The sequence below is a fragment of the Zonotrichia leucophrys genome, chromosome 8, assembly GCF_028769735.1.
Source record: "Zonotrichia leucophrys gambelii isolate GWCS_2022_RI chromosome 8, RI_Zleu_2.0, whole genome shotgun sequence".
Lineage (NCBI taxonomy): Eukaryota > Metazoa > Chordata > Aves > Passeriformes > Passerellidae > Zonotrichia > Zonotrichia leucophrys.
This window is the reverse complement of record NC_088178.1, coordinates 20943607-20958397: the sequence shown is the minus strand read 5'-3', so window position 1 is coordinate 20958397 and position 14791 is coordinate 20943607. Positions and strand designations below refer to the sequence as shown.

Sequence of the window (14791 nt, the reverse complement as noted above, 5' to 3'; positions counted from 1 at the left end):
AGCAGTTGCTGGATAGAGAGGGAATTGGACTTTTGTGAATGCCAGTTTAAATAAGTGGAAGTGTCACTTGATGCTTAAATAAGGAAATGGGAGTCTGATTTTACACCTAGCTGCAGGTGACATCCCTCAGCATAGCCAGGTGAGGTCTGTGCCACCACAGGAAGCACACTGGGGTTTTTTACCCTGCTGTGGCTCCCCCAGTGGCACCTGCACCCATGACAGGGAAAGGGGCTGAGAGATGCAAATAAATTGCCAAAGAGGCTGCAGCCAGGGCTAGAAATATTCTGCTCCTGCAGTGCCAGACGTGCTTCCCACATGCTCTCCCTGTCAGTATTTGTGAGACCTCAGTGACCAACACAGTCAGTTGTGACAAATCTGACCCACAGGGCAGTCACCCACCTCCCCCAAAGAGATGAAATGCAGCAGAATCATAAAACACTGTGGCATGACCTGACCATGCTGAAATCCCCTATTTGCTCTGTCCTATTCACATCCCCAAGTCTTTCTGCCCTGCTGGATTTTCCTTTATCAACCTCTGGTACCCCATGTCCCCATCAGAGTGGATAACAGATTTCTGGGTGATGGTCCATGTGTGCAGGGCCAAACAGGAGACCGTGGCTGGGGGGTAGTTTCATTTCTCTCCCACTATTTGAAAAGGAGGTGGCTGGAAAAATAAAAAGGAAAATTGGAGGGAAAGGTCATGCATTAGATTGATTTGGGGGGCTCTTTGCTACCATGGCTGTAATGACTGTTTAATTATTCCCAGCTCATGTGGCAGTTCAGAAGAGGCTCTGCAGAAGACGTGCATCGCCCCAGGGCAAATAACTGACCGGAGATTTATTTCTCACCCTTGGGTTTCCACACACCCCTTCCCAGCCTCCTGCTGCCCTGAGAGCCAGCAGCTCTCAGAGGAAGGCTTTGCCCTCCAGAGTTCCAAACCTCAGCCTTCAAATTCATATCAGGAGTCCGGGAATGGACTGCAGGTACCACAGGTCTGAAGGCAATTTAAGGAGTGTTCGTATCCCTTTTGGGGCACTGCATGAGCAAGGGAAAACATGACCCACATTTTTTTTCACTTGGTGTGCTACCCTGGAAGCTCTGACCCATGAGAAGTGCTTCTCACCTCTGGATTATGGGCAGCAGCCTCTGCCTGCCCTGGGGTCTGCCATGGAGGAGAGGAACAGGGCATCCCTAAGCAGGGCAGGCAGCTGCCTGGCTTGGGCTCTCTCCTAGGAAAAGCCGTGGGTGAAGGGTCCAGGCTGTTGTCATTGCCACCCTCTAAATGCACAGGAGGAAGCTGGAGGGTCTCTCTTCCCTTTCTGTCCATGATTAATCTGCCACAGTGAGGGGCAGGGACACAAATCAGAGCAGGAATGAAAGAGGATAAATCCATGGTATCAGCAGCACCACATTGGCTAGATAATAAACAGACTCCTCTCCTCATAAATTTCTCTCCATTCCCACATGTTTCCCCACCACCAATGCTGGCAGACCTGGAGCTGGGCTGCTCCTGGCCTTCCTGATGTCCTGGCTGGTGGGAAGAGCTGTGGCTTTGCCAGGGAACTGGGACCCTCCACCTGGTCTGGCATCCTGCACTCCCTGCCCAGACTGGGGTGCAGCAGGAGCACCAGGATGGCACAGTGGAGCCCCATCCAAGCTCACTGGGGTTTAGAGGATGCATGGGACACCTGAGGTGACTGTGGCAAGGTGATCCATACCAACATGGGGAGTGGGTGGGAGGAGCATTAGAGAGTAAGCATGCTTCAATTTACTTGGTAGTTTCACTCTCTGTCTCAGTGCCCCAGGACACCTCGTTCTTACTGCCCCAACCCCACACTGTGTCCTCACTCCTCATTTTGGTAGCAGCCAGCTCACCCACTTCTCCACACCCCATACAGGGATGTGACCCTGTTAGCTGCCTTGTGGTGGCACGTGGTCCTGACGCTCCTTGGAGATCACCAAGAAGCTGACACTTCAGGCAAGTCTAATTTAAATTGGACAGGAGTCAAACTGCTGGAGAAAGCTTCAGGTGATACCACCCAGCTGGAGATGCATCTGTAAAAAAATGGAAAATGAAACTGGCCCCTCCTGATTGGGGGCTGAGGTTCTGTGCTGAACACCTCTGCTGTGGGTGGCATGGGATGCCCCACTGCTGCTGTGGGGCAGGACTCTCTTCCCCAGGGAATCAGGGTAGAACAGGATGGGAAAACCCATTCTGTGTCCCTGGAGCAGCTCCCAAACACCAGCCTGTCCCCACAGCCTGGTTTTGCTGGTGAACACTGTCTGCAGAGCAATCATGGAGGCCTCACACCCAGGAGGAGCACTGAGGAGACATCACAGACAATGAACTGCCTGACTGAGCACCTTGGGGGACAGCAGAGCCCTTTGGGAAAGTGCTGGGAGCCGGGGAGAGGGGGCTGCAGGAGAGGTGCCCAGTCCCACCTGCAAGGCACGCTCAGGCGCTTAATAGCACCTGTCCCCAGCATCTCCCCGGCCTGGATTTATGCCTTGAGGGGTCACCTCTGGCGAGACTCTAATAACACGACTTTATTAGCTTTCTTGTTCCTTCTTTAAGATACAGTAGCAAGGGGGGAGGAGGGCAGCAGCACCTCGGGAAAGAGCGGGGGTCGTATGGATAGGAAGCAGCTGCCCTCGCAGTTCTCCTTCTCCATGACAAGGGGGAGAGGGAGAAAAATGATGCTCCCTTGAAATTTATCATGCACCCAATTACAATGTTAATTGGCAAGTCCCAGAAATCAATTAATTCGCAAATTTTTTTCAATTAAAAATTAAGATAAATCATAAAACGTTATTAAGCAAAGGCCAAACTCCATGAACTTTTTTTTTTTTTCTGTAGGCATCTGGGTTTTTTTTAAAATTTAAATAAAAAAAAAAAAGAGCTGTGTTGCCAAAGCCCGATGCCCTTGAGTGCCTTTGCTGAAGCGCAGGGGGCTGTCATCAGCAGGACTGGGCTGAAGACAGATAAAAAAATATCGACCAGTCGGACACACTGCTTCTGCTTTATTGATCAGGCGGGAATTTAACTTGCTGTGCATATCCACCGTGTCAGCAAGGGCCACGGGCGAAATTAAAAGTACTTGGCTTGGAGATGTCGCCTTGATACTGGGGGGTGGGGAGAGATGGAGGGAGGGGGAAGAAGAGGGGGAGAAAGGGAAGAGAAGAAAAGAAGAAGGTGGAAAAAGAAGAGGGAAAAAGAAGGAAGAAAGAGATGGGGTAAGTTGAGGAGCAGGAGGTTGCAATGCCTGCTTGCAATCTCACTTGTTGGTCAGGGCTCCTTCCTCTCTCTGCAGAGCCCGCAGGTGTCCACTTGCATGCAAGGAAGGGAATCATGTATTCCAACAGAGCATTCACTCCAAACCATTTCTAACCTCTCTCATTCAGAGGCTGGGGGACCTGCAGCATCTGCTGCACAAGAAGTCTGGGGAAGTACCTGGTCATCAAGTTAAAGTCCCCAGGCATAAATCAAGGAGACCTGAGGCGAGAGCCATGACCCTGATGTGACACATGACAACAGAGCTAATTCGTGTTTTACACACCCTATTTATCCTGCAGGGCTTGGCAGCACGGCCATTCACCCTTCCCCAGCAGCCACCCATGCTGGCCCTGGGAAGGTCCTCCAGAGGTCCTTAGGGACAGCACAGCGCTTGGCAGAGCCCACAGAAATGAAAGGAACACTGCTCTGGGGCAGTGCAAGGAAAGGAGCAGCTGTATTTGAACAGAGGGTTCCCTGAGCAGGAGAGGAGTGTGAGGCACATCTCATAGCCTGCTCTGGGTCCTTATTGTGACTAGGAGCAACAGACCAAGCCCTGTCATTTGGGCACGCAGGGATGATGTGCTTGCCAACCTGTCCATTAGCAGGAGTCTCCAGTGCAGAGTCTGAGGGGCTAGCATGGGATGACTTTAATCTGAAAGACCATGAAACACTGGGAAAACAACCTGTGAAAGAAGTGAAAAGCAGGACGCATTTCCATAGGTCTGGATACATCTCTCAAGAACAGTCAACTTGCCTTGTGACCAGTTTACTTCCCAAGGCCCCACAGCCTTTGTGTTTCAGCTATCTTGCCAGTTTCCTCCTTATTTCTTATCCCACTGGACCCAGAGCTGCCTCTGTCCCCTGAGAAGAGTCACTACTGTGCCTCTCTGCATAAAGAAACCAGGAGCTGAAGCTCCTCACAGCAGGGTGAGGATGCTCTGTACAGTGCCAGGGACTGAGGAAGCACTTTCTGCTTCTGGCTGCAAAGAAGAGAGGATTAAGAACAGTGAGAGGAACAGAGCATGTGTGCAAACAAGGAAGAGGAAGCTTCATATAGAACCCAAAGGAAGATTTCAGCCTGGGCAGAGGTGCACTGAATGCTGCTACAGGAGCTGGTTCACCAAAGTCCTGGGGTTGGCTCTTTTTCCTCTGACACGAATCAAAGCTGGCTCCAAAAGTCAAGCTAAATCCCCCATCTGGGCACTTCACCCTCTTTGACACAGCCATTCCCACTACATCTTACTCTGCCCTCCTTTGCCTGACACTATTTGGTTCTTTGTGACAGCATCTTTGAGGTCACAGAAAACAGCCTGCAGCACTTTGCATCTGCACCAAGGTGTGAGACCCCGCTGCCCTCTGTGCTCCGGGAAATGCTTCGTAATCACAAAAGCAGAAGAGGAATTATTCCTGGACACACAAAAGGTCATTAGGGGAAATCAGTAGCTCCTGAGATGCTGGATGTGCAGGGATGTGTCCCCACGCCCCCAGCAGAATGGCAAGGAGCAATGAGAGCTGATGGCCCGAGCTGGGAGCAGGCAACAGGTGGGCACTTTGTGATACAAACATGCTCAGAATAATCAGTACTGATTGCAAAGGAAAAAAGAAAGAAAAGTGAATGAGGGGAGAGTTTGCACAGCCATGGGGCGCTTTGAGAACGTCATCACCCTCACTGCTTCACCCTCTGGACCACTCCCCAGCTATACTGATACACCTCATCCATTTTTGGGGAGGTGAAATCCCAGCTCTGAAGCATAGGCTTGCTGCTCCTAATGCAGGGGAGAATCTGTCAGCTGTCACACAATGAAATAAAAACACCCCCTGCCAAATATTTTTAAAGGAGCATTGCGTATTCAAGAACAGCTTGTTATGCTATTAAAACCACTGCATCCAAAGGCACATTCCCAACATTCAAACTGCTGAACTCAGCAACTGTAATATTTGTAATGTGGCTTCTTAAGGTTTTTTAAATGGCCAATAAATGTCTCTTCCTCAAACTCTAGAAAGAATCATTGTGGAGCATCAGCTGAGGCTGGCTCTACAGCTCTTACTTCCTCCTTTACTTCTACCCTCAAATTCATCTTTCCTCCCACCCTGAACTCAAACCAGAGCCCCAAACCTGCCCTTCTCCACCCAACCTCCCCTTCATCAGCAGCGCTCTGAGGTCGCTGCCTGGGGAAAGCAGGCAGGGATGAAGGGTGCTGCTGCCCACTGCCACCTCTGCTCGGAGTATTTACCTGCAGGGTGACACACAGCAATGCACACGGGGGGGTGTGTGTGTGTGTGTGTGTCCTGAGGGACACCCCTGGGTGCTGCTCTAGAATGCTCTAGAGTGCCCACCTGCACTGCCTAGGTAGCTCTAGGCTGGGGAAATGCTGCCAGAGCAGCAGCTGAAGCTTGGAGCTGGGGCCACCGACAGCTCCAGAAAGAGTCTCACATTTCAGTGTGCTTTGCCTTTAACACGGATGAGGTGTAAAGCAAGTAAATATATATTGAGTGAGGATAGGAGACTCACATCCAAATCAGCTTCCTGCACACAAACCAGGAATATTCTGCATTGACCAGCCTGGCTGAGGCACAGGGCACAGACACATACAAAGGGTCGCTGTTATTATTTCTTATTTTTGCCTTGGGGGGCTCTTAGCTGCTCAGATGGGCACCTTTTGCTCTCTGACTGCACAGGCAGGGTGAGGAGAGCATCCCTTCTGCCCTGCATCATGGGGCCACCCCTCACCTGCCTCCCACTCTCTGCTGCTTTGAGCCTGTGCTCTGCAAAGGTGAGCTCCAAGGCAATTTCCCTTTGGAGGAGGAATACCAACAGTCTTGCCTGGCAAGAGTTAAACCCCATAAAACCAAGGCTTGTAGTTTTGTTTTCTTTCAATTTATACCCTTCACTTAAAGGGGGGGCAGGTGGGGAGGGAAAGAGGGGGAGAAAAAAGAAAGCCAGGTGACATATTCTAAGAGGGAGCACCGAAAACGTGTTAAGCACTTCAAAATCTCATATATTCAATCGGCCTCTGGCAAGACATCTGCCTAATGTTAGCGCTTAAATATCCTTTTCCATTTTACATGCATTCAAGTCTCATTTGAGCGAAATGAAACGGTATTATTAAAGGGAGATTTTGCACAAATGGCCTGAATTTGACATGTCAAGTTCAATGAGGCTGTTACATATGTAACACCAAAAAGGGCTCGGAGGCTGCCGGCTCTTGAAACAGCGCCAGTGGCTCAGAAATGAAATTTGCATTCAGAGAGCCCTGCTTGGCTGCGTGGAGTGTGCACAAGGCTCAGTTGGACCCACACAGTGTGGAGGAGCCGTGGGGTGAGCACAAGCAAGTCTCTCCCTGTGCTGTGGGAGACTGGACACACCAAGAAAGCAGCAGAGCTAGAAACCCAGGTGCCTCATTCCCATCCAAGGCAGCTTTTTCAAGGGAAAGCTGGACCCTGCAGCAGGGTTGGATCCTCCTGAGTGATGTCCATCACTGGCGCAAAAGCTGGGTTTAGTCCCTGGTACATGCACAGGACTGCTGAGGCATGGTGGGTGCTGCCCTGTTGCCAGCATGGCTCCTCCTGCCTTGCTGCAAGATGCTCCAGCTGGGTTGACCTTGAGATGTCCTTGTCCTGAGGCCAGGATGGTCACACCAGTACTGCCCTTGGAGGGAAAAAGCACTGTCCCTGTCTCTGGGGGATAGCAAACCCCATTCCCACCAGATGGGAAAGGGGTTCATTGGAGTGGGTGAGCTGCTTGTGGTGATCTGGGACATGGGTAGCATCATCCAGGTGGTGCCTACAGCTTCCTTGTATCTCAGCCCCTAGAAGCTCCTGGAGAAATCCCTTTTCTAGAGTTGATCTAGTGACCACCAAGCCTCCAGTGCTGCAAGCTCAGTGGGCAGAAGGGGATCTGACTTCCCCAAGCACAGGAAATCTACGATTTTGTTGCAAATCATTAAGGTTTATTAAAACTTAACATCACAAGCCATGATTGGCTGCATCCTCTTTAAATTAGAAAAAAAAAAGCCCTTGGAAAGCAGCCCCCTGGTTTGCTTCTCCCCATCAGGCTGATAAGTAACAGCTGCTGGGCCATTTCGGTAACAAGTCGGTATTGGCAGGGAGCGGCCAGGGCTGCCAGTGCCCGTCGCGTTTATAGGCCTACATTTTATTTTTATGTTTATTGGGTTATTTGAGATCATTATTAGTTTCTCTCTTCTCTTGTTGATGTGTTCTTGCTCCTGGCTTCTCCAGGCAGGAAAGGTGGGGGAATGGGAAACGGAGCAACCCACTGTAGCGAGCTGCCTGCTGGGGCTGGGCAGTGCAGGGGACTCAACCCCATCACACCCCACTGCAAATCCTGCCCACGATTCCTGCCCTTCCTGCCTGCTGCTGCCCTGGTCCCTGCCTCGGCTTCTCCAGGACTGGGAGAGCCCATCCCTATGGGGAGCTGCTGTGTTACAGATTAGCCTCCATGGCCTGAATCCATCGCCTAGATTGAACGTTATCTATCACACTACGGAGGGAGTCGTTATTTAATAATTAATAAAGACCTCTGATTCTTCCTCGCCGCCTGCGTGGCCGAGTGGAGCAGGCCAGGGAAGCGAGGGCAAGCCAGGGAGAGCTGTCTCCTCTCTAACTGCTGCTGTTATTTAAAGGAATAATGCCATTCTTTTTCATTTGTCAGCTGGCCCACAATGGCCCTTGTCACGCTTTATGATTTAGGGTTTCCTTTCCTTTCCCATTAAACGCCACCTTCCCATCACCACTTCGCGCCAGCCAGCCTCTGCTCCTGGCTTGCAGTTTCAGTTTCGCTCTGATATTGGCCCAACTTCTTTGATGGGCTCCTCCGAGCACTAATTGCTTCTGTTCATTTAAACCTGTTCACTAATTTGCAGTGGCCCTTTATTAAGTTGGATGCGGCCCAAATTACACCATAAATTACTCTTGCAAGGGGACTGGGTGTCACAGGGGATAAATGGCTGCCTGTTCCCTGCTTCCCCCTTCCCTATCTTCCTGTGCAATGCACAGGGAATGTGGGTGTCAGCCTGAGGCTGCAGGTGCCAAATTTGGGATATCTCAACCCAGATCCATTCTGGGAGGTGTCTCCTTCTCTAACTAAAGCTCCCTCCTGCTCCCTCCATCTGCAATACCTATCACTGAATCCGAGAAGATCCAAGCCAAGCAGGGATGGATTCTGCATCCTCCATACTGTGCACACCACTTGCACACACACACACTGACACACATGCTGTCCCTCCTCTCCTACCACCTGCTGATGTAACTTTGCTTCTAGTAGGCAGTTTGATTCCTTTCCTCACCTTTTAATGACCGGAGAATTCATTAATAATTGAAATAAACACGCTCTTTCCCAAGGCTGCTGACTTTTATTAAGGCAGGGGCAGGGATTTGCCAACCCTTGGCTGCAGCCATTTCCTAAATAACTGCTAGCAGTTAAAAGGCTATTTTTTCTTTTTTTAATAGGTGACTTTTTTGCACTGAGGGTAGCAGAAGGGAGCTGAAGGCAGCTGAGGAGCAGCGTGCACCAATGCTGCAGGGCTGCTCCATCACGGGGTGTCAGCAAAATGAGAGCTGCTCAGTACACACACCTCCACAGGGAAAGGGATGTCTGTGACCTCCAGGAGGGATTTCTGCCTGCCTTTACCATTGCAGTGAACTCCAGAGAAATGTTTCTGCCCCATTGGCTAGCACTAGATCCCCCACATCTTGTAGCTGTGGGCACCACCATCTTCTCTGCCCCATGCAGGTGCCCCAGCCAGGCTCCCAGGGATGCTGATTGACCCCAGGGAGCTGCTTACCTGATGTTCAGCTGTGTGAGCTTCTCCAGCTCCTGCTCCATGTGCTCCTGCAACTCCCCGGGGCGAAGAAGGACCTGGCAGATGGGGCAGATTGGAGCCTGGCTGTCAAACAAAGTTGCTTTCTTTTTGCCTGTGAGAAGGAAAAGAAGGGAAAAAGCTTTAGCTCAGATCAGCTGCCATCAGCATTGTCCGTGCTCTGCTTTGGTTCCTGTCCTAGCACAGGACTGAAATCCAGGGATTTTCTCATGGTATAGCCCTAATTCCCTCTCCATCCTGCGGTGCCTGGGGCAGGGATTGGCTCTCTCCTGCAGTGGCTCAGCAACTGACACAAGAGCATCCCAAGCCTGGCTGTGGGCCCTCCACTCTTACAGGGAGAGAACAACAGCCACATTCTGGAAGTGCCCCTGTGCAAACCCAGCTTCCCATTTGAGGTTCAGGTGACATGATGTGGAGTAGATGGTTGACTCTACACTGCTCACTGTTCCGATTAACTCATTATAAAAGAGCCATCTTCATCCTCCTTGACACTCCTGAAGTTGGGGGGGTCAGGATGATCCTCTCTATGAAGGGCAGAGTAAATCTCCATGGGCACACCGTGTTAGGAGGCAGAGGAAAACCCATGGTGTGAGGTTGTGGATGCACTGGGAGCAGGTCTAGATGCTCACCCAGGATTGCTCACCCTTTCCCAGGGCTGGGCTTGGGCCCCTTGAACCCCCTGCACCACCAGCAGCTCCAGACCCCAGAGTTCTGGGCCCCTGGGGCTGTATCACCCCTGGGTGGATTCGGGGCTGCCTGTGTACCCTAATCCTTGCTGGGTTGAGCCTCTGGGGCAGATCTGCAAGCAACACATTTCCTCACACCCTCCTTACTCTCAATCCTGTCTTCTGCTTCCCTGCCCAGCCACATCTCCCTGGTTCATTCCCTGATCTGAAGCCAATTTCTTCCAGCTCAGAAACTTTATTGCCCCCTCTGTAAGGAATATACAGCGTCTATTTAACATAAAATAAAATTCTAAAGCAAACAATGAAGTTCCCATAAAAGAGGGAAGCCCTCAGGTCCCCAGGCCCCCTCTCCCAGCTGTACTAGCAGCTCTGCTCATGAGAGGGCGTGCGGAGCCTGGCTCAGATGGCTCTGGCAGGGAGGAACGTGCTTTATAGCTGCCTCTTGTCATCCAGCATGAACCCTCCTGCTGGATTATTTATTTATGTATTAGACATGGATCAAATTGGTTAAATCCGAGTGAGAGGCAGTAATGCACAATAAAGCAGCCGGTGCTGGATACGAGGGGGCTGTGTGCAATGTGGCCTTCCAATCAGGAGCCAAAAGGTGCCATTTTATGGTTCCTAATGATGGTGGAGCCCAGTTAAATGAATCCCCATTAAAGGAATAGACCTTCTCAAAGGATAAAACATTGGCGTGAGCAGCTTTACTGGGTCGCTGCTTCTCTCTGTATAACTGCCTGGCACAAGCATTTAACAAGAGAAAGGGTCTGAAGTAAGTTTGAGAGTCACATTGGCTTATCTTTGCCCTTCAGCAGGACAAAGTGTAAGGGCCTGGTGGAAGCAGGGCTGTCACTGGGATATTTACCTGCCCTTTTCTTCAGCACCTCTATAGGAGATGGAAGAAACTGAGGCATAAGAGGCAAGTTGGGGGAGGCCAGTGCTAGGGTGCATTCCCTACCTTCCCAGCTTCCCTTTCCACTGGAACTCTCCCAGTTGCAGAGCCAGGAGGAAAACCTGACTGGTCTCTCCTCTGGCCTTGGGCCACTCCCAGAGGCTCCCAGGCAGATCCCAGGTGCCTTGGGCCCTCATTCCCACCACCCTTCTGCCAGGGAGGACACACTGATTTTTGGCAGCCCATGCAACTTGGAACATCCTCCTCTCTCCTCCTTCTCTCATGTTTAAATAATGCCCAGAATCCAGTCCAAACCCAAACATCCAGCTCCTGCTGACCCTTCCGGGAAAGGTCGGCATTTCAGTAATTCCATCTTCCTCTTGGAGCTTTTCCACTTTTGTCTAGTGGGGGCCCAAAATAGCCCAGGAGCGTCCCCGACCACCTGCTATTTATAACCCCAACTTCACAGCGAAACAATGGAGCTGTCTGAGTCTCCCTCCCAAAATAAACAGGCAGCCTTTGAGGGACGGGAAATCCTGCTGGATCCCCGCTGTGGGGTGTACAGATGGATGGGTAAACAGGCTGCCCTCCACCCTGCTGCTCTGCACCCCCACTCCTGGCCCAGGCCACTGCCCTGGGGCCCACGAGCCCCCATCACCACCACAGCTGTGGCTGCTGGGGCTGGGATGCTCTCAGCAGCACCAAAGGGTGGAACAGAGGTTGGGCATCCCCGTGTCTCTGCTCCCTGGGGAACCCAGAGATGTTCTTTGTCCAGCAGGAGGTGATGGACTGTCCTGGACCACAGAACTGGGATTGGCAGCCTTGGATCAGGCTGCAGAGTCAGGGTGCCCTGCTGGGGACCAGCTGGCACACCAGACTGCTGGGATGTTTAACCCCCTGCACACCCAAGGCCTCACACCCTGCTTGTTCTATGGTACTCCTCCATGGGGTGCATGTTCCTAAGCAGAGGCGACTTTGGATTTCAATGGCTGGGGCAACCAGGAGGGATCTCAGGCCATGAGAAGAAGCCTTGCTGTCTTCCATGACTGCTCCCAACCCCAGCCCAGACCAGCAGGAGAAATGAGCAGCAGTGGCCTTACCCATCAGCTACACCAATGGTACAGTGATGAATTTGTGCCAAGGAAGGATGTGACAGCTGTCACTCCACATCCCCATGACAGCCAGGGAAGATCCCCTTGCTCTGGTCAGTGCAGGAGGCTGGTGCTTGCACTGAAACAAGGGCTTCCAGAGGGACAGGAGCACAGGAACCGGGACACACAGCCAAGTCCCTGATGTACAGACTGCAAAGCAGGAGACAGAAGCAGCCCCGGCTCCTGGCCCTGGGGGCTGACAGCTCGGTTTTACAGGAGCAGGGCTAAGTGCAGCTGACAGGCAGGAAGGAGGGATCCTCTCCCGTGCCAGGAGGACACCTACGCAAGCCTCCCCAGGTCTATGGCACCGCTGCAGGCCTGCAGTGCCACAGAGGCTTCTCCTGGAATGCGTCTCCCCAAATCAGCAGCTTCCCCATCTGCAGCATGCCCAGAGCCTGGCACACACCCACACTGTGGTGACCTGCTCCAGGCAGTGGTACCCATCTCCAGGGTGGAGGATGCTGGGTTGTGAGGAGAGGGAGAGGATGGGCATGGCAAGTCCTCAGTTCTCTTGGTTTGTGAACACCAGGGTGGAGAGAGATGCATACAGCCCACCTCTCCTCTGCAGAGCAGGGACATCCTGATATCCAGGAGCAAACAAAGGATGCTACATCATGTGTGTGGGTGGATGGTGCTGGGGTGTAAGTGCTCACCCCTCTGGGTGGAGCAGAGGGCATTGATTTGCCCAGGGCAAAACAAAGGGCCCATATCCCTGAGCAGGAGGGACCTACGCCTGCTCCCTGCTTATCCCTCCCTGCCCTGTGCCAAACCCGCTCCTGGGAGACACTGAATGGCTCTTTTCAGGCTTTTGTTTTTTGGCAGCTGTGTTTTTGTTTTCTTTGCCCCTCTCTCTCCCCTTCACTCTCTGGTTACTCGGTAGGCTCGGCTCCAGTGTTTACCCTCCGCAGCTCTGCCGTGCTTCCCTCGCTGCCGACCCCCCGCTCGCCGGTGCCAGAGAGATGAAAAGGCAGAGCTTTGGTGCTCCCGCTGTTTGCACGGTCTCCTGGGCTCCGCGGAAATGTTTAACTCCAAGTGCTGAAACCGAATATTTCCTGCTCTGAAAGCACCGTGCTCAATACGCACATGCACCCCTGTGTGGAGGAATTTCTCCACAGGCTCTTTCGGAGGGCATCTGCACATGGATCCCAGCCCAGGTAGGGACTGGACCAAGCCCTCCTGATCCCACTGGGGATAGAGGGTTGGATCCTTCATTCAGTGGCACTGATATGGATCCAAGATAATTCCCTTGGGAAAGGTCTGATTCACTGCAAAGCAGCTGGTAATGGGCTCCAGGCTGGGAGCTGGGCTCAGGTTCGGGGGACACAAGGTAGGCATGGAGCCATGAAGTCACCCCTGCTCCTGCCCTGCGCCTGTGCCCTGACAGCACTGCAGGGTGGGAGTGTGTCACTTGGAAGGCAGAACTTTCCCTCACAAGCAGAATGTGAACTACGGTTTTGGAGAGCATATAAGTGAAAAACCCGAGGAACCCAGCCCACCAACAGTGCTGATAGCACAGGGTGCATACAGCCCCTCACCACTATGCAGTGCAGAGTAAACAATGCTCCCGTCACTCAATGAGCAAAGTTTACAAGGCATGAGGGCCTCCTCTGCACAGGAGCTCAGCAAGTTGCCAAATGAATGAAATAAATAGTCTATAACTGCACTGTTCATCTGCACTGATGCACAGCCAGGTGCCTCCCCAGGACCTGCTGCCGAGGGTGGCACAGGCGGTGCCACCTGTGGCTCCCCATGCTGTCCTTCCTTGTGACAGCTGAACCTTGCTCCCATGAGGACCAGCTCTTCAGTCCCAACTCCTGATTTCTCCTACCTCAAACTCTTTTCCACTTCTGTGAGTACCAAACCCCCCCTCTTTGAGATGCCTCCCTCCATCTCACCTTCCTATTTCTGCTCTCTCCCTCTTAAACACTCCATCATTTAAACCCAATCAAAGCCAGTTGATCTGAAACTCTTCTGAATAGAAATGACCCCACGCTGGGGCCCCGTGGCCCTGTGCCCTGCTTTGGGGGCTGTGCTAAACCAGGTGGGTGGTAATGGAAGTGCTGACACAGGCTCCTTGACAGCACTGCCACTGCCAGCTCCTGTAATAATCCCTCTGGCTGCTCTGCAACTCGCTTTCCGCGGCGATTATTTTCCATTCGATGATGGGCTTGCTGTTATTTGTGTACTGATAGCAGGTATCTTGTGTGACAAGCCTACTTTCCTTCCAGCTCAAAAAACAATAATTCAAAGAAAGCCCCATATTAGCTTGGAAATAGCAAAACACTCTTCTCCTGGTGAGCCCACACCACAACTGATGAGGCTCACAGAGCCCTGGTAGTAAGTGGCAGCCAAGGAGGGGAGATGACAACAGTGGCTCAAGGCAGAGATGGTCCATGTGTTAGTGCAGAGCACTCCAGAATAACAGTAGAGGCAAAAAATATATGGTAGTAAAGTGAGGGAGCAGGAATAATGTTGACGATTGCTCTCCCATCTCCCTGTTATTTACTGGTGTGGTCCCCAGTGCTGTCCCCATGGAGTGGCATCCTGTCTGCTGGGCACTGCCTTGAATCCTGCTGGTTGGTACCAAAAAGTGTAGGCACCCAAAAACCTGCAGGTGAGGTCAGGGCACCTCCAATTCCTTCCATCAGGGTCCTCCCATCCCTCAGGCTCCTGCTGGCTGGGGGATGCAGACCTCAACTTACTGCCCAGGATGGGGTGCCCTGGATCTGACCCCTGCTGCAGCTGCTCTGCACAGAGCAGTGGAGATCCTGGTGCCAGAGACAGTGACAGCCTCTGAGGTGACTCCAGGTTTGAGTGCTGTGGCTGGGTTCAGTGTCTGGCCATGACTGCATCCACAGCAAAACTTAACTCTGCAAACACCTCACAGAGCAGCAAGAGCATCCACACCACTGGGGAATCACCCAGCATTGAGCAGACCTCCCTTGGAG

The 14791-nt window shown here is 52.2% G+C and overlaps 1 protein-coding gene across 7 annotated transcripts in view; it reads right to left on the bottom strand.

Annotated features, from left to right (window-relative positions):
* The window catches only part of RNF220 (ring finger protein 220), a 222259-nt gene that overhangs the window by 72337 nt on the left and 135131 nt on the right, over positions 1-14791 (bottom strand). For all 7 annotated transcript variants that reach the window (XM_064719305.1, XM_064719303.1, XM_064719302.1 and 4 more), the window contains one exon: positions 9079-9208. In XM_064719305.1, coding sequence (XP_064575375.1) covers positions 9079-9208 — 130 coding nt within the window. The remainder of the gene's footprint in view (positions 1-9078; positions 9209-14791) is intronic.